Genomic DNA, 22,321 nt, shown 5'->3' on the forward strand with positions numbered 1-22,321 from the left:
AAAGTGTACAGGCTTATCTCATCTGTTGACTGACAGATTCCATATTCCTATATTTCCAGAAGGCTTTTGATACCATTCCTCACAAGTGACTATTAATCAAATTGCATGCATACGGAGTATCATCTCAGTTGTGTGATTGGATTCATGATTTTCTCTAAGGGAGGTTACATTTCATAGTGCTAGACGGTAAACCATCGAGTAGAACAGAAGTAATATCTGCTGTTCTGCAAGGTAGTGTCATAGGCCCTCTGCTGTTCCTGATTTATATAAATCATCTAGGTGATAATCTGAGCAGCCCCCTTAGATTGTTTACATGTAATGCCATAATTTACTGTCTAATAAAATCATCAGAAGATCAATTCCAATTACAAAATGATCTAGAGAGAATTTCTGTATGGTGCAAAAAGTGGCAATTATCACTAAACAAAGAAATATGCGATGTCATCCACATGGGTACTAAAAGAAATCTGATAAATTTTGGGTATACAATAAATCACGCAAATCTAAGGGCTGTCAATTCGATTAAATACCTAGGAATTACAATTACGAGCAACTTGAATTGGAAAGACCACATAGATAATATTGTGGGGAAGGTGATGGTAGGTTGGTTGTTTGGGGAAGGAGACCAGACAGCGTGGTCATTGATCTCATTGGATTGGGAAGGAAGTCGGCCGTGCCCTTTCAGAGGAACCATCCTGGCATTTGCCTGGAGTGATTTAGGGAAATCACGGAAAACCTAAATCAGGATGGCCGGACGCGGGATTGAACCGTCGTCCTCCCAAATGCGAGTCCAGTGTCTAACCACTGCGCCACCTCGCTCGGTGGGGTAGGTGAAACAAAGACTGCACTTTGTTGGCAGAATGCTTAGAAGATGCAACAGACTCACTAAAGAGACAGCCTACATTACACTTGTCCGTCCTCTGCTGGAATATTCCTACAAGGTATGGGATCCTTACCAGGTAGGATTGACAGAGGACATTGAAAAAGTGCAAAGAAGGACAGCTCGTTTTGTGTTATCATGCAATAGGGGTGAGAGTGTCACTGATATGATACGCAAGTTGGGGTGGCAGTCACTGAACCAAAGGCGGTTTTCTTTGCGGTGAGATCTATTTACGAAATTTCAATCACCCACTTTCTCTTCCAAATGCGTAAATATTTTGTTGACACCCACCTACATAGGGAGAAATGATCATCATAATAAAGTAAGAGAAATCAGGGATTAAATGGAAAGATTTAGGTGTTCCTTTTTCCCACACACCATTTGAGAGTTGAATGGTAGAGAAGTAGTAGGGGAAAATGGTTTGGTGTACCCTCTGCCAGGCACTTAAGAGTGAATTGCAGAGTAACCATGTAGATGTACATGTAGACAGAGATAGTTGACAGTTGAAGAAGGTTGTAATGTGTAATAGGCAGACTTCTGTCCAAATCATCACAACAGAATTTCAAACTGCATCAGGATCTACTGCGAGTACTATGACAATTAGGCAGGAGGTGAGAAAACTTGGATTTCATGGTCAAGTGGGTGTTGAAGAGCAACTCAGGGAATGTGATTGCATCCTTCAATATGTTCAAGCACCTGTTACAGCCTGTGGCAAGGGGTTACAGGATAGTGACATCTCTGTAATGGACTAGCCTGCACAGCGTCCCGACCTGAATTCTATAGAACACCTTGGAGATGTTTTGGAATGCTGACTTCATGCCAGGTCTCACTGACCAACATGGATACCTCTCCTCAGTGCAGCACTCCATGAAGAATGGGTTGCCATTCCCCAAGAAACCTTCCAGCACCTGACTGAACGTATGCCTGCAAGAGTGGAAACTGTCAAGGCTAAAGGTGGGACGTGTAAGTCATTTTCAGCCCGGTGTCTGCATACTGTTTATCACATAGTGTACATACATTAATCCTTGTTCCATAGATCATGAATATGACATTTCATAATGATGTGGAACATGTCACTGATGTCATCTTTCCAACCCCCAAAGAAAGTGTGTCTCCTGTACTTTTAACAGCTCTCACTGGATTTGGCTCATCATTAGGGAGAGTGCATATTGACTGGCAAGAAAACATTGATTTAAATGGATCACAGTGTAGTCTGACTAGTGTGCTAGACCAGTTTGCTAGGAAGAAATGCTACAGAGGTAAATTTTTCTCCTATAGTATATAATTCAGCACTGTACCCGAAAAACAACTGATTGGGTGGTCTGTGGCAGTATTTAGTATCATGACCAATCCTGGGTTCTCTGAAAATCAAGCAGCCTCAATATAATACTCTACTTCAGGAACGCGATGGAACCATTTAGATCTGAGCTATCCCCACACATTGCTTGAGATGTCTTCTTGCAGAACACTGTTTCTCTGTAAACAGCAACAAATGCCCAAGTATTTATCTTTGAATCAGACATAGCGCTACTTCTCCAGACTTCTTATTCTAAGCACACCTGTCATTTTGAAGGTCAGAAACTGACTATTGGTGTTCAACTAGTAGACAATACAGCTAAGCCTTTAATTTATTTTATCAAGGACTGATTTAAAACCTTTTTGATTTGTTGCCACATCACACAAATAATCCAGCTGCCACGTGTTGGAACCTGGAAAATACAGATTTAGAGCATGTCATTTTTTCTTACATCATTCATTTTTTGTATTATTGTGGCTTGTATATGATACTGTTGGATAGCTGAGGGTGTTAAGGTGGTACTTCCAGGATTTGAGAAGGTTAGTCTCCCCCAGATTGAACCTGTCTCATTGATTAACAATGAGGGCTGGTGAGGCAGCTAGCCTAGATGTGGTTTTTAGATGGTTTCCCCACACCTGACTAGATAAACACCTATGTTGTTCCTCATGTGCATGCTAAGCAATCATTTGCCGAATGTTCTCACACTTGAACATGAGATTCACTTTGATGCCGACAGGTAGGATGCACAAATATCATCCTTGGTGGTGTGATGGCATGAGGAGGTTCATCTGGCCAAACAGTAATACCACCCTATAGTGAAATAAGAAAAGAAAAACAAGAAGATTGTGGGTCATCTGTGAACTAAAATATCATTTATTTTTGAAAATTATTTCATTATGCGTAAATTTCACAAATAGGTAGTTTACATTTTCAAATGACGTACGTTATTTGTGATACAAATTTCCACTGAATCTTTAATTAAAACTAAAACAAAAAACAAGAGCTGGGCAGTTTCACATATATTTGTTTTTCCACAGGAATCTTCTTTATCTTACCCTGCATTGATTGCTATGCTAGAGTGGACTTGAGAACTCGAACATATGATGTTCCTCCACAAGAGGTAAGAACATATCTTCAGATAATCATCAGAGCTTTATATGTACTGCATGTCCTAAATCATGAGGGTCTTTTCTCTCCTTACAAAATTAAAATAAGGAAAACTAGTTATTTAATTGATGATACAATACAAATTTTTGGGTGAACTTGATTTCATTTTATTATTGTCTGAGTAATGTTACTTTCCTTCCTAATTCCTTATTGATGATATTCTTTTCAAAAATCGATTATGAAATTAGAGCCACATAATTTGATAAAAACCTTGGAGCCATAAAAGTAAGAACTAAGGTCAAAAATTTTGTACATAAATTCTAAGACCAAAACAAATAAGACACACCATGAAGGAAATTGGGAGATGTGATTTGTGATGTACAAACAAGCAAATTACAATTTCATAAAAACTGGATGAATTATCAAGAAAAAGAGCTTCACAAATTAAGCAAGTCAATAATGTGTTGGTCCACCTCTGGCCCTAATGCAAATAGTTATTCCACTTGGCACTGTTTGTACAGCTGCTGGACTTCCTCCTGAGGGATATCATGCCATTTCTGTCCATTTGGTGCATAGATCATCAAAATCCCAAACTAGTTGGAGAGTCTTGCCTATTATCTCCATATGTTCAATTTGGAGAGATCGGGCAGGTGACAGTCAGACTGGTATCCCACTACTGTCTGAGGCATCTTCAGACACACCTTCAATGGTCATCAGGGTCCAGTTTGAAATGGTACTCATAACTAAAGACAGTCAATGGGATTCCAGGCTGAAGACGTTTCTGGAGGTGCCTCTCACAGCAGTGGGATACCAACCCGATTGTTGCCCGCCATATAGCCTGACAGCCAGAAGTGATGGTCTGGGGAACTATTTCTTTTCTTTGGTCACCATTCATGTCATCCTTCTAGGACAATTGTACATTGATGATATTCTATGCCCCATTCTGTTGCACTTCATGGCAAGCCATCCTGGTCTTACATTTCAGCAAGATAATGACTGTCTGCACACGACTAGAATTTCTACTGCTTGTCTTCATGCTCGCCAAACTCTACCTTGGCCACCAAGGTTGCCAGATCTCTTCCCAACTGCAAACATTTGGAGTATTATGAGCAGCACCCTCTAACCAGCCTGGGAGTTTTGACAATCTAATGCACTAATTGGACAGAATTTGGCACAATATCTCTCAGGACATCCAGCAACTCTATCTGTCAATGCTAAGCCAAATAACATCTTACATAAGGACCAGAGGTGGACCAACATGTTATTGACTTGCCAAATTTATGAAGCTCATTCTCTTGAATAAATCATCCAGTTTTTCTGAAATTGTAATAATTTGTTTGTCTGTACAAGTACATCACTTTGACCAATTTCTGTCTCAGTCAGACAATTCCTTTGTGGTGCATCATTTTTTCCCCTTCTTCTTCTTCTTCTTCGAGTGTATTAGCTAATATCAAGTCAAATCACAGTAGAAAGCAGGAACATAAAAGGAATTATAATGACAATTCCATTGAAATGCTGAATTCTAATCATCTGTAGGATTTCCATGAAGCTCTACAAAGTTTAGCTGTTAGAAGGTTCCCCAAATCATTTGATTCAAATATGGACAACGTGTTATATAACAACAAAATTATTAGTAAACACCATTTGTTTCACATTCCCTTCTTTTATTCAGTTTACAGCAGTATTCTGAAATATAAATTACATGAGTGAACAGAGTATCTTGCAAAATAAAATCACAATTAGCAAGTTTATTTTGTATCTTTAAATATGTCTCAGATTACATTTTCATGTATTCATTGCATTGTCCTTAATACCTACACAGTCAGCAGTTTCTCTTGTTCTTTATATTGTGTTAATGTTTTCCACCTCCATATTCAGTCTGCAAGGAGTAATACTCCCATGCCTGTGTTTGGCTCATTTGAACCCTTCACCATCTCATTCTACAGCTCCACTCTGCATGTAATAGAGGATCTCTTGAACAAAAAAATTTACAATTGGTTTCCCTTGTCTTACAAATAGGTTCTTACAAAGGACAGTGTGACAGTGTCAGTGGATGCTGTGGTGTATTATCGTGTCTCAAATGCAACTATTTCTGTTGCCAATGTGGAGAATGCTCATCATTCAACACGACTGCTGGCACAAACCACTTTGCGAAATACACTTGGCACACGGCCACTCCATGAAATTCTCAGTGACAGGGATACAATATCAAGTCAAATGCAAGTAAGTAGAAGTAATATATTAATGTTTATAATTTTATAGTGGCTACATTAAGCTGCTTATGCAATTCTTATATTAGTATGTAGATAACTTTCCTTCCAATTTACCATAAACTTGTTGTAGTTTCTGTTTAGGTTGGTCTTCAGATCTGATTTGTAATACTGTGTAATTTAATACCTCAGGAAATATTGCATGATGTGTAGGCCTGTTTAAAAGATGGCTGTCTTCTTACACACAGTGCCCTGTTCCAGCTGACGCTCGATGATGCTACTGAAGCCTGGGGAATCAAAGTTGAGAGAGTCGAGATGTAAGTCCAATTTTTCAAAGACTCTTTGTAATCTTCTTGATTAGTGTTTGTTTGAGTAATTTTATTAAGGAGTTTTGACAGCTAACCACATTTGCATGACAGTTTCAGATATAACTTCATTAAATCATCGCTGACAATAATCTCACTACAATACTTATGTTTACTAAAATAAGATGTTTGTTATTAAATGAAACAACAAGTATACTGTTACCAGTCACTGTTTTTTATCCCCATGACATGTTTCAAAAGTTGAAACCTCCACCACCAGGATCACCAGGTGGATTTATATTTGTTAGCATGACATTCGTGTGGGTGTGTGTTATGATTTTTCTAGTGAAGAAACAAAACACTATTTCAGAACATGGTTTTAGGTTTATTTTGACAAAAAACTAAACATATATCTAACCATGTTCAGAAATAGTGTTTTGTTTCTCCACTAGACAGTGCCACAAGTTCTTCCCAAAACAAAAAATAAACAAAAATTATAACACAACTAACACACAAATGTCATACTAACAAATGTAAATCCACCTGATGATGGTGGTTTAAACCTTTGAAATGCATCAAAGAGATAAATAAACAGTGACTGGTAACAGTAAACTTGTTGTTTCTCTTAATGTCAATAACAGTCACGGTAAAGCCTAACCTAAAATGCTCACATTTAAAGATGATTGTTGTATTATCTGTATGGTTCACTTGTAAGGCTAATTTCAACAGCCCAAAAAATACTTCTAAAGCACTCTACATTTATGTTAACTTGGTGACAGCATATAACCAATACTTATTTCTGGTACTATTTTGTATAATAATCGCAATTGTTCATTAAATTACTCTCTTCCCTCAACCACTGCATCACCACCACAAAAGCCTCAAAATCACTTGTAAATTTGTTTCCATTCAAGTATGTTGCAACTGTTACATCAGAGGGGTATTACTTGATGCAAGATTAGGAGTGTATTAAAGACACATAAAAACTCCTCATCAAAAGGACTCCATCAGTTCCTGTCTTCCATACACTAAATGTAGTTCAGTGTGTGGATGAAAATTGTCATGCACAAACCAAGTTTTCTATTACAGTAATCAGCAATCTACTTGGCAAAATAAAGTGTTATGACATTAATGGAATCCTTCTGGCTTGGGTGGAGTCTTACCTTTGTAACAGAATGCAGACGTTCTCATTGACAGATTATGACATAGGCATGAAACTAACCTCATAATGGCTGAATGTAGTGTGTGGGATCCCACAAGCAATAGTTTTGGGACTAATCTTGTTCTTAACCTACATAAATAATCTTCCAATGCATGGTTCCAAAACTGTAATGTTTTTTGATGATCCATGCCTATTATCAAGGGTTTGGAACAATAGGACTGAACTGTAATGTTTTTTGATGACACATAGGTGTACAGGGACTTGATAGGCCTGTAAAGAAAATGGCATCCAAAAATTATGTAAAACATAAAAGACCAAAATTTCAGTTAAATATTTCTAACGTTGTTTTTACTCTTTTCTGATACAAATCATAAGCCAAGCACTTTCGATGAATTACAGTCAATGAGCAAAGTACTGAGAAAAAAGCCTTATATTATGCATACTTATTTGTTGTTTATGTGTGTCAAAGTATATAAATGTGTTGAAGTATATAAATAAACTGTCAAAACTTTACTGATCTATAGGATTCAATTTTTATACGCTTCTTACACTGCTCTATCCAGCAAAAGAAGCAAACCAGTGGAAAAATGTCCCAGACAGAGAACAAGAAGGAGGTTCCTCTTGGAAAGACTGACAGAAAACTGAGGAACTATCTGCCTCAGTCCTTATTCCATGTTCCTCACCAAAAATTTTGGCATGTGAACATATCTGTGCTTTCTTTCTGCTGAAAGAGAGTAGCAGAGGGACAGTGATGGTGGAAGAGAGAGGAGACAGTACCAGTGGGACAGAAACAGGGAGGAGACAATGGTGGTGAGAGGGAGAAAGAGTGTTGTTGAAGGAGAAAGAGAGATGGGTGAAGACAGTATTAGTGGGCACCGAAGAGAGGGGAAATATTAATGATTTTTCTTTTGCAGTGGTTCACAGTTATGTAGAACTTTTTTGAAACAAATTTCCATAATTTGACTGCTAACTGTTCACTTATTTAACCCAATAATGATTTCAGCTTTATAGCCATTCTCACATGCATGTTGAAACTTTAAAATATGTCTGACCATCCTGTGACATGTCATCATTGAAAGAACATATTTCTGGTCTTATAGACTGTGCACAGTGTCGGGTACATTATGTGCACTCACACCCTGCAACTCTACAGCTCATCTTATGAAACAATAATTTTTTTGTGACAATGACAAATCCCAGATGGGTGAGACACATGTTAACATTTCATCATGAACTTGATAATGGTTATAAAGCCAAAATCGTGACTGTCTGTAAAAAGTGAACAATCAACAGTCAAATGTGAAAATTCCTTCTTAAAAAAAATACGAGATATTGATGGTCAGTGAGAGACACTGGCAATAAGAGAGAGAGAGAGAGAGAGAGAGAGAGAGAGAGAGAGAGAGATGAAGCAGCAGTGGGAGGAAAGCAGATACAGTATAGGAGAAAAAGAGACAAGTAGATACCACACACAGGCTTCAGCAAACTATAACATGTAGGTACAGGAGGGGTTGTACTTAGGATTGAAATTTTAAACCCATGGGTACAGGGTAAAAAATAACTTGGACACCCCAGAATTTTTGAGCTGCTGAGGTATTGTGGATACAATGGCAGTGGCAAAGAAAGACAAAAGGAGACAGTGTAAGAGTGAGAGGAGACAGTAGCACTGGAATATACTGTAACTCAATGAGAGAAAAATGAGACAGTGGGAGAAAGACATAGACAGTGACAGTGACAGAGAGGTAACAAGTGAAAGGCTTCACTGCAAAGACAGACTGAGAAAAGATATTTAGAATATTCTGTGTTAAAAGAGTGTAAATATGTTTGAAAGCCAAATTTTTGGTGAGGAAGGTGGAATGAAGATTGAGACAGCTGGTTCCCCACTTTTCTGTCAGATTTTTAAAGAGGAACCATGTTGTTGTTGTGGTCTTCAGTCCTGAGACTGGTTTGATGCAGCTCTCCATGATACTCTGTCCTGTGCAAGTTTCTTCATCTCTCAGTACCTACTGCAGCCTACATCCTTCTGAATCTGCTTAGTGTATTCATCTCTTGGTCTCCCTCTGTGATTTTTACCCTCCATGATGCCCTCCAATACTAAATTGGTGATCCATTCATGCCTCAGAACATGTCCTATCAACCGATCCCTTCTTCTAGTCAAGGTGAGCCACAAACTTCTCTTCTCCCCAATTCTATTCAATACCTCCTCATTAGTTACATGGTCCACCCATCTAATCTTCAGCATTCTTCTGTAGCACCATATTTCGAAAGCTTCTATTCTCTTCTTGTCTAAACTATTTATCGTCCATGTTTCACTTCCATACATGGCTACACTCCATACAAATACTTTCAGGAACGACTTCCTGACATTTAAATCTATACTCAATGTTAACAAATTTTTCTTCTTCTGAAACGCTTTCCTTGCCATTGCCAGTCTACATTTTATATCCTCTCTACTTTGACCATCATCAGTTATTTTGCTCCCCAAATAGCAAAACTCCTTTACTACTGTAAGTGTCTTATTTCCTTATCTAATCCCCTCAGCATCACCTGACTTAATTCGACTACATTCCATTATCCTTGTTTTGCTTTTGTTGATGTTCATCTTATATCCTCCTTTCAAGACACTGTCCATTCTGTTCAACCGCTCTTCCAAGTCCTTTGCTGTCTCTGACAGAATTACAATGTCATCAGCAAACCTCGAAGTTTTTATTTCTTCTCCATGGATTTTAATACCTACTCTGAACTTTTCTTTTGTTTCCTTTACTGCTTGCTCAATATACAGATTGAATAGCACCGGGGAGAGTCTACAACCCTGTCCCACTGCTTCCCTTTCATGCTCCTCGACTCTTATAACTGCCATCTGCTTTCTGTACAAATTGTAAACAGCCTTTCGCTCCCTGTATTTTACCCCTGCCAGCTTCAGAATTTCAAAGAGAGTATTCCAAAGCCTGAGGGAATTTCGCCTGTCTCATACATCTTGCTCACCAGATGGTAGAGTTTTGTTAGGACTGGCTCTCCCAAGGCTGTCAGTAGTTCTAATGAAATGTTGTCTACTCCTGAGGCCTTGTTTCGACTCAGGTCTTTCAGTGCTCTGTCAAACTCTTCATGCAGTATCATATCTACCATTTCATCTTCATCTTCCATAATATTGTCCTCAGGTACATCGCCCTTGTATAGACCCTCTATATACTCCTTCCACCTTTCTGCTTTCCCTTCTTTGCTTAGAAATGGGTTTCCATCACAGGTCTTGATATTCATGCAAGTGGTTCTCCTTTCTCCAAATGTCTCTTTAATTTCCCTGTATGCAGTATCTATCTTACCCCTAGTGAGATAAGCCTCTACATCCTTACATTTGCCCTCTAGCCATCCCTGCTTAGCCATTTTGCCCTTCCTGTCGATCTCATTTTTGAGACGTTTGTATTCCTTTTTGCCTGCTTCATTTACTGCATTTTTGTATTTTCTCCTTTCATCAATTAAATGCATTATCTCTTCTGTTACCCAAGGATTTCTACTAGCCCTCATCTTTTTACCTGGTCCAAGAGGAACCATATTTGCCTTTTATATACTTCAACAGCAGTATACTATGGTTTATACTATGGTACTACACATTGCACAAGATATTGACCATGAAATTAGAGTGAATTAATAGCTGTTCATTGTGCAATTAGTTGAATCAGAGAATATGGTAGTATACACATGTGTATCATCAAGCCACTATTAACAGTTCTAAACTGGGTTGCATGTTAGATGCATTGTTATCCTGTATTGCAGAACATGTCACCATTTGAGTTTGTGTGAATTTTGGGTCCTTATCATTATAAATAACAACCTGTTGATCCACTTGTTAAAAAAATGAGCACATTTATTGTCACACTTGCGGCCCCAAAGAGTTTTGCATGCCGTAGATGTTATGGCACGTCAGTGTTGCCACAGACCCCCCCCGCCCCCCCACAGTGCGGAGCACGAGGCTCTGGCTGTTGTGGGGGGAGGGTGTAGTTGTCGTGCCGAACTGGACAGGACGGGGTTGCAGTTCGAGCCCTTTTGGATGGAAAAATGTAACCACGGTGCCACACCAGTGGGAGTATGCTGTGACCGGTTCGTGAGGTGACAGAGGGGGTGGGGGGAATAGATGGAGACATGGGGTACAACATGTACAGTGTTCCCGTGACGTCAATGAAAGATTGAATGAGGGAAGGATCTAAGGAATTGGGAATCGGTGAGGAGTGGAGAGCAGAAAGTTTCAATGTGTCATCGTCAGCGGAGTGGGTGGAGTGTGGATGACTAAGAGAGAATCATTTGTGGTAGTTATACAGATGTCAGACGGTGAAAAGTGTGAGATGTTGATGGAGATGGTAGTGGGTTGTTGAATGTTGGGTGAGAAGTGTGTGACGGGCATAGCAGGAGAGGGTGGGGTGAAGGGTGTGGACCCTGGACTCTGCCCAGTGAGGGTTACCGGCATTAGGGGAGGGGGACGTGGCCAGCGTGTCGTCCCTTGAGGAGGCAGCAGTGTTGAGGTTGTCATCCGTCGTGGTCGGTGGCGTCGGGTCACTGGAGGTGTTGTCATCTGCAGTGACCCACGCTGGCTTCAGTTGAGACACTGACACTGTCAAGGATTTGCCTTTGATACAGATGTCGAATGTATTCGACGAGTGCCTAAGTACCCTGTAAGGGCCTGTTTATGGGGGTTCCATGGTGGCACAAACTGTATCATCCCTTAGCATCACAGCTTCACACATGTCTAACCGCTGGTGCAAGAATGTTTTAGACAGAGTGTGTGCTTTTGCAGCGGGTGTGCTCTGTTGCATGTTCTCGATTAGCACGGGGTATTCGATGGTATCTTGGAGCGGTGAAGGCTTGAAATACTCGGCTGGTAGGGTCAATGTCTCGCCATAGAGCAGTTTGGCCACCGAGCACTGCAGGTCATATTTATATAGAGAACAGAGGCCTAGCAGTACCCATGGGAGGGTGTGTAACCACCGTTTCTCATGGCACATTAGAGCTGTCTTTAATGTGTGGTGCCATCGCTCCACTAAGACATTTGATTGGGGGTGGTAAGCTGTCGTGCGAATGCAGGTGATGCCAAAGAGCTCACACATTTTTGTGAAGAGGACAGCCTCGAATTGACGGCCTTGGTCTATAGTAATGGTTTGGGGGCAGCCGAAATGTGCGACCCATGTGGAGAGGACAGCATTGGCGTCTGTTTTGGCCGAAATATCGACTAGAGGGGTTGCCTCAACCCATCTAGTTGTTCTGTCGATAAAAGTAAGCAAGTATCGGTAACCATCCACCTGCGGGAGGGGGCCGACAATGTCAATGTGGATGTGGCGAAGTCTGCCAGAAGGAGAGCGGAAGACACCTGAGGGAGGCACGCAGTGGTGTATGACTTTGGACCGCTGGCATGAAATACAAGTGCGACACCAGTCGCGACAGTCTTTGAGAAGCGAAGGCCATATGAAAAGCTCGGTGATGATGTGCGTAGTTGTGCAAATGCTCGGATGGGTGAGACTGTGCATTGTGTCAAACACCAAGTGACGCAAAGAGGAGAGGACGAGGGGGCATGGCACGCCAGTGGAAGTGTCACACCATAGCTCTGAGTGTGTGCTGGGGAATGTCTTGTGCCCCAGGCGCAGAGAGTGATTATTGTTAGATAAAAGGCTCGCCAAGGAGTCATCATTTGTTTGCACTCAAGCAAGAGCGTCAAAGTCAATTGAGGAAGATGTTGGCGTGGAACCAACACAGCGGCCAGGCTGCGTTAGGCGGGGGTGATGTACAGCTCTTGGTGTCGGTTGTGTCCATTGTGGAACACTGCAGTGTGGTGTCAGTTGTCATGGCAGATGTCGTGGAGGCTCTATCTGGTTCCCCACAAAGGCGGGCATGTATCACTACTGTCGAAAAGTGTGTGCGCTGGGGAAGCGAGCTAGCCCGAATCCTGGAGGGAAAAGGGGGGGTGGCGTGCTGTTGAGATCGCTAACCCCACTCTTCATGCTGTGCCCTCGCCTGTTAATAATCCTGGAAGCTCGATCCGCGACCGAAAGCTTCTCATCAAAGGTGCTGTTGGTGAGTGGCAGGAGCTGTAGTTGCAATGCTTCCAGCATTTTGACGAGCCACATCGACCATAATGCTGTATCAGTTAGCAAATCCACAGGTGCGAGGGTGTGGAGTCATTGCCATAGTCCCGATGGGGTGAGGTCGTGTAGGTGTTCCTCGTGAATGATATGATGAATAATCTCGTCTGGAGCTCGAGAAAGTCTTTCACAAATGAGTCTTTTCGCGTTCGTATATTTCTGTGATGGCGGCAAGCTGATCACAATGTCATTAATCAAATCCAAATGGTCATTCAAATGTCCCACCAAACACACAAAGCATGATTCTTCTGAGTCAATGCCTGTGGCGGCAAAAATAGAGTCGCCTAACGCGAACCATGTGTTGGGCTGCGTTTTTGCAAAAGTCGGCAGTTTAGGTAAATTAGTTGGTTTGGAATCCACAACCACTTGGTGTGTAAGAGCCACAGGTGTGGGAGCAGTCAATAGGGCATCTGCCGGGGGTGCAGGGTGTGTGTGTGGGGGGGGGGGGGGGGGGGTATACCCGGGGGCCCATAAACTGTTACACCCCTCAGATCGGTCTTTATTGCTGTCTGATGTCTAGCGAAAGTGGGCGAGGTACTAGGAGAGGTCACATTCACTATACACTGTACAGTTCGATCAGAAAATTGAGGCTGTGCATAGCCAGGCACAGAACCTATTTGTGGCACAGATTATGTAGCAGCCATATAGTGGCACTGCTCCGAAAGTTGGTGCAAAGTTCTGAGGGGGGTTGCGCACCCCTGAGCGTGCGACATTAGCGGTGGAATGTCCGGAGCTCTCTTCACACTTTTTCCTGTATGTTCGAAAGAACGATCTTGAGGCAAGATGGCAGGCAGTACGTACGCGTTGTCTGTTTGTGTTGTGCTACTGCAATCCACTCGCAGGTCGGAGGGCCTTAAAATGTTTGATGTATAAAGTCCATGTGTAGTGCAGGTGGGTGGCATGGTCGGATTATGACCATAGAAATTGTGTGGCGGTATACCTCATTGTGTAGGCCACATGACGATACTGGCAGTTCACTTGTACACACACAATTTTTTTTGTTATTGAACTCACTGGCATCACAAACTGTTGTCGGGGTCACCAATGTGGGAATTTTGGGTCCTTATTATAAATAACAACCTGTTGATCCACTTTTTAAAACAATGAGCACATTTATTGTCACACTTCAGATATATGTCCTTACACATTTAAAGTATCACATAGACAGAACATAATGGCCACCTTGACCCCAAAGAGTTTTTGCATGCCAGAGATGTTATGTCACGTCAGTGTTGCCACAAGTTCCTGATTTTCTGATGTGGTGGAGGACCAGAATGTAAACACTGCTCATTGGTAATATTATGTCTGGTAATGCTTCATATTGTGTACAAAAGCCAGTGCTCATCACTCTGAGTTTAGATGCTTTTACTTCAGCTGTTTTTCTTACCACACAACTACTGAAGCTAATTGGTTACTATTGGCCACAGAATATCTTCTGTGAAACTTCTTTATGCAGTTTCATATATTAAAATATGTAACATTGTTTTTCTATGAAAGTGGGAAAATACAGGCTTCTTAATTACAGAACAGACACTGTAAGTTAATTTGCTGCCTCCAGTGTGTAATTCTTTTCCAAAAACATTTTATGCATTCATATTTCTGGTTTCCACACACATTTTTAGCCAGAATTAGTATGGATTGCACTATCTACAAATTTAAGTAACATTTATAAATATATTTGCAAATTTCATTGCATTTGATTATAATAATTTCAGTAGCACACCCGTGTGATGTTTTGCAGTGAAGTACTTCCAGCACTTTTTTTACATTCCAGCCCAAGATCAAAATGGTGCATTACCGGACGTAACTGTGTTAAGAAAAATGTTTAATTTCATGCCCTCTGTTGTGGCACAAAACTAGTAATAGCTGCTATGATACATCTTGTATAATGTTTTATTACAATAAAAATTATTTGAATTGTAGCAGAGAAAAGGATAGTCATAAACCGTATCTAAAGTGTCCCATTGTGGGTTTGAAAGAACAAACATCCCAATCAGATTAATCATGAAGAAGTGTGCAAAGGTTAAATATACTGAAGAAGAATATTGGTGCCATGACTCTTTCATTGAATAGGAGACTGAAAGAATAGTAATAAACCGATTTGAAAACTAGTGATGAAGACAGTTATGAGGAGCCCAAGACTGCCACAGCTAGGGTACTGGATGATAGCTCAACCATAACCTACATGACAAGGGAGAGCACTGGTATGACTGACAAACTTACAAGCTCGGCTTCAGATGCCAATCAGTAGAGACCAGATTATATGCATTTGCCTGTTGCATATGCATTTGCATATTTGGCTCCTTTCCACTGGTTATTGCATATTTTAACTAAAAATTAGTGACAGCACATATTTTTGCTCTATGTTTCCAATATTTTAAAAATTTATTGGGCAGTATCTATCTCGATCTAGTTTTGATGTCTCAGAGATTTACCGTGACCTAGAACTGTGTGCAATCACTAACCAAGAGACCAATTCCTAGTGAAATCATTGCAGAAGAGGAACAGGAACAAGTAGACAGAGTCAATGCTCCTGTGTCCAAGACCCTGGTTAATCCCCTCCACTGTCATACCATATGTGCCGGAAACAATTAAATTAAACTATGTAAGCATTTAGTAGCACTTTCTTTTTTTCAGCTTAGCTTTCTATTTACTTGTACACAGTTGAACATGTGTACAATGTGTAGTGTGTGACACGTTGTGCGCCATGCCACCTGAAAAAGAAATGTCGTTTCGTGGATGGCTGACCATTCTGGAACATTTACATATGGTGGAATTGTTTTATGTTGTCGAGTTTGTGAGAAAAACGTTTCATGCAAAAAAAAGTTTCAAATAGACCAGCATGTCAAGACAAGTCTTCAGATCACAAGAATACAGAAGAAAGGACTATGATAACAATTTCTGAGAACAGCAAGTTGCAGTAGCAGGGATTTGTCCAAAGGTAACCAAAACGGTTTAACTGGGATCCATGTCAAGCATTCATTGCAAGCAATATTCCTCTTTACAAACTTACAAACCCTATCCTCAAAGGCTTCCTGCATAAATACTGCTTAAATCAAAATATACCAGATGAATCAACATTGCGTAAAAATTACGTACTGACAATTTATGTAAATGTTCTGGAAGAAATATGCAATGAACTCAAGGACAGCATTATCTGGAAGACACTTGTGGCTATTACATTGCAAATTTAATTGTTGATGCTTTAAAAGAGGAGCCTTCTTCTCATTTAGTGGCCTAAAAAGACGTTGAAAAAGTAAATCACTCTATGATCACTGTATGTGTGAATGAGGGTATTAGAAAAATATTTCCAGAATCTTCTGTGGATGAAAGGGTGTTTGTGTTTATTTCAGATGTTGCTCCCTATATGATCAAAGCATGAAAAGCCCTCATAGTATTTTATCCCAATTTGATTCATGTGACATGCTTTGCTCATGGAATACATTGACTTGCTGAAGAAGAACATTCCACATTTGTGAATTTAAATAAACTGATTTCATCAACAAAGAAAGTGTTTCTATAGGCCTCTGCTTGTATCAAGATCTTCAAAGAAAAACCACCAAATGTGCCTTTACCTCCGAACTAGTGAATACTCATTGGGACACACAACTGGTCACACAGCTGGTCAAGCTATGTTTTACAATGAACATTTCAAAGCCACTAGAGGAGTGGTAAACAGCTTCAATAGTGCAGAGGCTTTGGCAGTTTACCAGTGCAAGGAAGCTTTTAATGATTCTGGTATTAAAAAAGACATTGCTGTGATTATCACTCATTTTTCCCATATACCTGCAAGTATTAGAAGGCTTGAAACTCTAGGTTTGGCATTGAATGAATCTACTCAGTCAATGAGTAAAATTATTCTAGTGAACTCCTCACTGCAGGAGGTATACCCAAGAAACCTTAAAGAAAAGTTTGGAAACATTTTAAACGAAAACCTGGGCTTTGATTCTTCATGCCAAATTGATAATTTTATTAATGGGATGGGTGAACTTTTACCAGAAACAATAAGTGCCAACATAGCGCCCAAATTCAAATACTGCCCAGTTACCTCAGTTGATGTAGAATGGTCCTTTTCTGCTTATAAAAATATTTTGAGTGATCAAAGACTCAATCTTGCTACCAAAAACTTGGAACAGTACTTGGTCATTTATGTTTATAACAACAGAAAAATGTAAAATGAACTGTAAATTATGCATTAGTCCAATAGTATTAATTAAAAGTTAATGCTGTTCAAAAGAATTTGTGAGGGTATTAGAAAAATATTTCCAGAATCTTCTGTGGATGAAAGGGTGTTTGTGTTTATTTCAGATGTTGCTCCCTATATGATCAAAGCATGAAAAGCCCTCATAGTATTTTATCCCAATTTGATTCATGTGACATGCTTTGCTCATGGAATACACTGACTTGCTGAAGAAGAACATTCCACATTTGTGAATTTAAATAAACTGATTTCATCAACAAAGAAAGTGTTTCTATAGGCCTCTGCTTGTATCAAGATCTTCAAAGAAAAACCACCAAATGTGCCTTTACCTCCGAACTAGTGAATACTCATTGGGACACACAACTGGTCACACAGCTGGTCAAGCTATGTTTTACAATGAACATTTCAAAGCCACTAGAGGAGTGGTAAACAGCTTCAATAGTGCAGAGGCTTTGGCAGTTTACCAGTGCAAGGAAGCTTTTAATGATTCTGGTATTAAAAAAGACATTGCTGTGATTATCACTCATTTTTCCCATATACCTGCAAGTATTAGAAGGCTTGAAACTCTAGGTTTGGCATTGAATGAATCTACTCAGTCAATGAGTAAAATTATTCTAGTGAACTCCTCACTGCAGGAGGTATACCCAAGAAACCTTAAAGAAAAGTTTGGAAACATTTTAAACGAAAACCTGGGCTTTGATTCTTCATGCCAAATTGATAATTTTATTAATGGGATGGGTGAACTTTTACCAGAAACAATAAGTGCCAACATAGCGCCCAAATTCAAATACTGCCCAGTTACCTCAGTTGATGTAGAATGGTCCTTTTCTGCTTATAAAAATATTTTGAGTGATCAAAGACTCAATCTTGCTACCAAAAACTTGGAACAGTACTTGGTCATTTATGTTTATAACAACAGAAAAATGTAAAATGAACTGTAAATTATGCATTAGTCCAATAGTATTAATTAAAAGTTAATGCTGTTCAAAAGAATTTGTGATGGTATGATGTTTTTTAAATAAAATATTACAGAGTTTTTGAGCATGCCCCTCTGCATGTGTTATATCTGTACGTATCAATTATTTCACTGTGAATCACTCACATTGCATCCAATTATTACCAGCAACAACAGCAAAGAAGGAACAATTCTTGAAACATGGTATGTGTCCCCACTTTCTAAATTTTTAGAAACATCTACCAGAAAGTATTCAGAAAATGATATCAACATTCTAAATGTACTGATATTTCACGTGGCCAGCGCTCTTCCCTGTAATTGATATGCGCAGGTTCAACTTTGAGATAATGACCATGTTTTTGTTATTATTTGATCTAGCATATTTTGACACCTTTCATGCATTTTTTATGAATTTTTCATGCATATTTCCATGTATGTTTTAAGGTTTTTATGATGCATATAATCCAGTCTCTATTAATCAGTAATGAATTATGGTAAAATATATGTATGCTCCATATAATTTTATTTTTTAAATTAGTTTAATGTAATTTAATTTCACTCCACTTCAAAACAAAAGGCTAAATATTATGCTGAATTGTACAATGACGAATTGCCTGATGCCAGTAATGCTGTTATATGGAGTGATCTGTTCCCACTTGTTCCACAGTGTACCTACATATTTCAGTAAATAAACATTAACATACTCTCATGTAAACTGCCATTAGTCATACAACAGGTAGCATATTATAACCTACTTGCCTGTAACACTGTCGATGATGCTTTGTGAGCATTTCCTCCAGGAAATGTTTCATCTAAAATCTTCAATGTTTCATATCACATTTTCAAGTTATCCACCAGATTGTCAATAATGACATAAAATATATTGCTCTGGAATAAATCTATTCCTGGTTTCATCATGAAGTCATTTTCTCTTCTGAGTGTGCACCCCCTGAAATTCAGGATAAATATTAATTGCACTGGAAACAACTTTAGTTCAGAAGGAATGGCGTCCCAATTTTTGCGAAGATTTTTCGTCACTTAACAACCTCTCTGAGTGTCTTACCTCAAACTCAATGTAGCTTCTTGGCCATGTAGTAATTTGCTTCTCCAGCCAATTAGTATCAACAACTTAAGATAAATAGATGCCATGATTAAACACCTTAATGATCTCACATAATCCAAAACACCCCATACCACAGATCATGTTTTGGCTGACAAATTTTACTTACTGAGAGTTTCAACAGCAACTACAAGCTTATCCAAGAGAGTTACAATTGATATTGCAGCATAAATCTAAGTATTCCAATTGGTATCAGACATGAGATATAAAGATCTTCCAACACACAGTTTTGGAATTTCCTAACATTGTGGACTGCTACTGAACAGATTGTAAAAAAGTTGAATTTCTCTGAATAAAGTATCTGTATCATGGCAATTCACAGCTGCTTGTACTTCACATAATGCTGTGACAAACACATGAAGAAATGAAATGCTCAATAGCAGTTTTCATTTTCTGATTGCAATCTATGAATTCCAACAACTGTTCATTTATTTCACATTTATTAATTTTCTTTTGGAAGTAAATATAACTAAGGATGAATGTTGTTTGCTCATATGATTTGAATCAAGAGTCGCAACAACAGTAATTGAATAATGCTTCTAATTTTCTCTGTGTTCCAAGATGGCACCCCTGACATGATTGGCACAACTAGAAATAAATCCATTCTGGGTATCACATGACATATAATGGACATATAAATGCTTTCCAGATTATTGTTGGTCTGACATTGCTAATGTGTTTTGCAAGAACTGGATCATAGTGACTTAGAAGTTCTAATATTCTGAGGAAATTTCCATTATTTGGATCTGCAATTTTCTGAGCTAAACCTCTGAATGCCAAGACTTTTTGACAAGGAAATAATGTCACTTCAAGTAAGATGAGAGCTTCAATACAAGTTGGCTGTTCTATGGACAAACAAAAGAAGAAAATTAGCTCTTCACTTCTGAGCATCAGCATGACCAATGTACCACTATCATGTAATTTCATTTTTTCATTTTCATGACTCTTCCAGGACAACTTTTTACAAACAGAAATACTCTGTTTTCTGTTTACTCTTGAATTCAAAATATTTTCCGTATTTTCTGTCCAAATCACCTTATGATGGAATCAGAAACACCTTACTTCTGAATGTTGGCAAACTTACCAAAATATGATGTTTCACAGTTGCTGGGATGTACATTTGTTGGGGAAATGTTTTGGTAGGACTTCAAACAACATTTAAACAAAGTACTTTTTTGGCTCCATCACAGCTGGCCGAAGTGGCCGTGCGGTTAAAGGCGCTGCAGTCTCGAACCGCAAGACCGCTACGGTCGCAGGTTCGAATCCTGCCTCGGGCATGGATGTTTGTGATGTCCTTAGGTTAGTTAGGTTTAACTAGTTCTAAGTTCTAGGGGACTAATGACCTCAGCAGTTGAGTCCCATAGTGCTCAGAGCCATTTGAACCATTTTTTTGGCTCCATCACAAAGTAGTTTTAGTGCAAAATGTCTAAAGAAAATATAGTGCATTCAAGATTAAACATAAAATAGACTCATAAAACTGCAGCGCTGAAGTGGAAAGGAAGACTGCTTATACTGGTGCTGGGATAGTGCTCTTTTATTTATTAATTTATACAAAATTTGTTTTACAATAGCAGCCTGATATTTGCCAACTTAGCTTCCTGGGAGATCCAAACCCTTGAGAGGCTTGGTCCCCCCCCCCCCCCCCCCCCATGAGGCTTGGGCCCCAAGAATTTTGATCCCCCCCACCCTCTTGTTGGGACTGTCTGTCCTTTCGTGATATTGTCATTATTCCATCCTGTATTTTCCATTGTATAAATAGATGAATAAAATGGATGACGTGACTGTGTTCTAGGTATGAGTATGTCTAAGATGTGACAAAAAATTAAAATCATTTTTCAGTGTTTTTTATGTATTATTATATCCACTTTCTGTACACAGTGAACTAAATGCTGAATTCTGCACTTAATTTTAACTGTGTAAGCATTTTAGCATTCTTTTTCTTGTGTAAAAGTGATCTATCACTTTACAGTGTTTCAGTCTTTTTCACTCTAATTGTAATTATTTTTGGGTAACTAGTAACTTTATCAGATTGTGTTTGTCTTAGTAGTTTTCAAATTGTGGAGCATCAGCGTGAACTAATCATGTCTTCTTGTGTCAGTTTTTCTCCATAAAGTCACCTCCTGTTACATTTAGTAATCACGACATTCTGGCAAAACATATAGTCTGACCACTTTGCTAAGACCCTATGCTACAAAATAATCTAAAAGAACTGGATGTATAGCTTTGCTACCATAATCATGGCTGCAAAATATTTAAACATGATTTACTTTCAGTGTTTCCAAAATAGTTGTAAAAGACATAAATTTGTAACCGTTCTTATTACAGAAAGGATGTGAGACTTCCTGTGCAGTTGCAGAGAGCAATGGCTGCTGAGGCTGAAGCAGCCCGAGAAGCAAGAGCAAAGGTGAGCATTATCAGGTTCTGGTTTGTAGTGAATATGTTACACTATTGCCAAAATGGCACAGTATTAAACCAGATAACTGCTATCAATGGGTGAACAATTATTAACAATCAAGCACTGGATTTTTGGACTAAACTTGCAACGCAGTATTTGTTATTGTCACACTCACACTAAATACTTCTATTGTCTGTTTGGAATGTTCCTGAATTGTAATCTGATATTAATTACAGAAATCAATATTTAATATTATCAGTTAGTGTTAATCAGTGTTGTATTATTATTCATCATTATTCTGCATCACATGGTAACAATACACCATACATCATAGTGGTAACAGAAAATTCTTGGTAGAATATATGTAATGGAAGTAAAGGTAACAGCTCACCTTAGAGCTCAGACTCTCAGTTATCAGTAAATACACAAACAATGCTAAGAATGCTGCTGAAGTTTTTAATGAATATTTCTTGAGAAATAATAGAATACACATACATACTCACACATATCCCTGCCCAACCACATTGTGACAGTAGAATGAATGAAGGAGGGGATATGAGACAGTGG

General features: G+C 39.1%; 1 protein-coding gene across 4 annotated transcripts in view; it reads left to right on the top strand.

Annotated features, from left to right (window-relative positions):
• The window catches only part of LOC126187961 (band 7 protein AGAP004871), a 499,920-nt gene that overhangs the window by 444,101 nt on the left and 33,498 nt on the right, over window positions 1-22,321 (top strand). For all 4 annotated transcript variants that reach the window (XM_049929341.1, XM_049929339.1, XM_049929340.1 and 1 more), the window contains exons 4-7: window positions 3,215-3,297; window positions 5,304-5,507; window positions 5,756-5,811; window positions 21,685-21,763. In XM_049929341.1, the coding sequence (XP_049785298.1) occupies window positions 3,215-3,297; window positions 5,304-5,507; window positions 5,756-5,811; window positions 21,685-21,763 (422 nt within the window). The remainder of the gene's footprint in view (window positions 1-3,214; window positions 3,298-5,303; window positions 5,508-5,755; window positions 5,812-21,684; window positions 21,764-22,321) is intronic.

The sequence above is a fragment of the Schistocerca cancellata genome, chromosome 5, assembly GCF_023864275.1.
Source record: "Schistocerca cancellata isolate TAMUIC-IGC-003103 chromosome 5, iqSchCanc2.1, whole genome shotgun sequence".
Classification (NCBI taxonomy): Eukaryota; Metazoa; Arthropoda; class Insecta; order Orthoptera; family Acrididae; genus Schistocerca; species Schistocerca cancellata.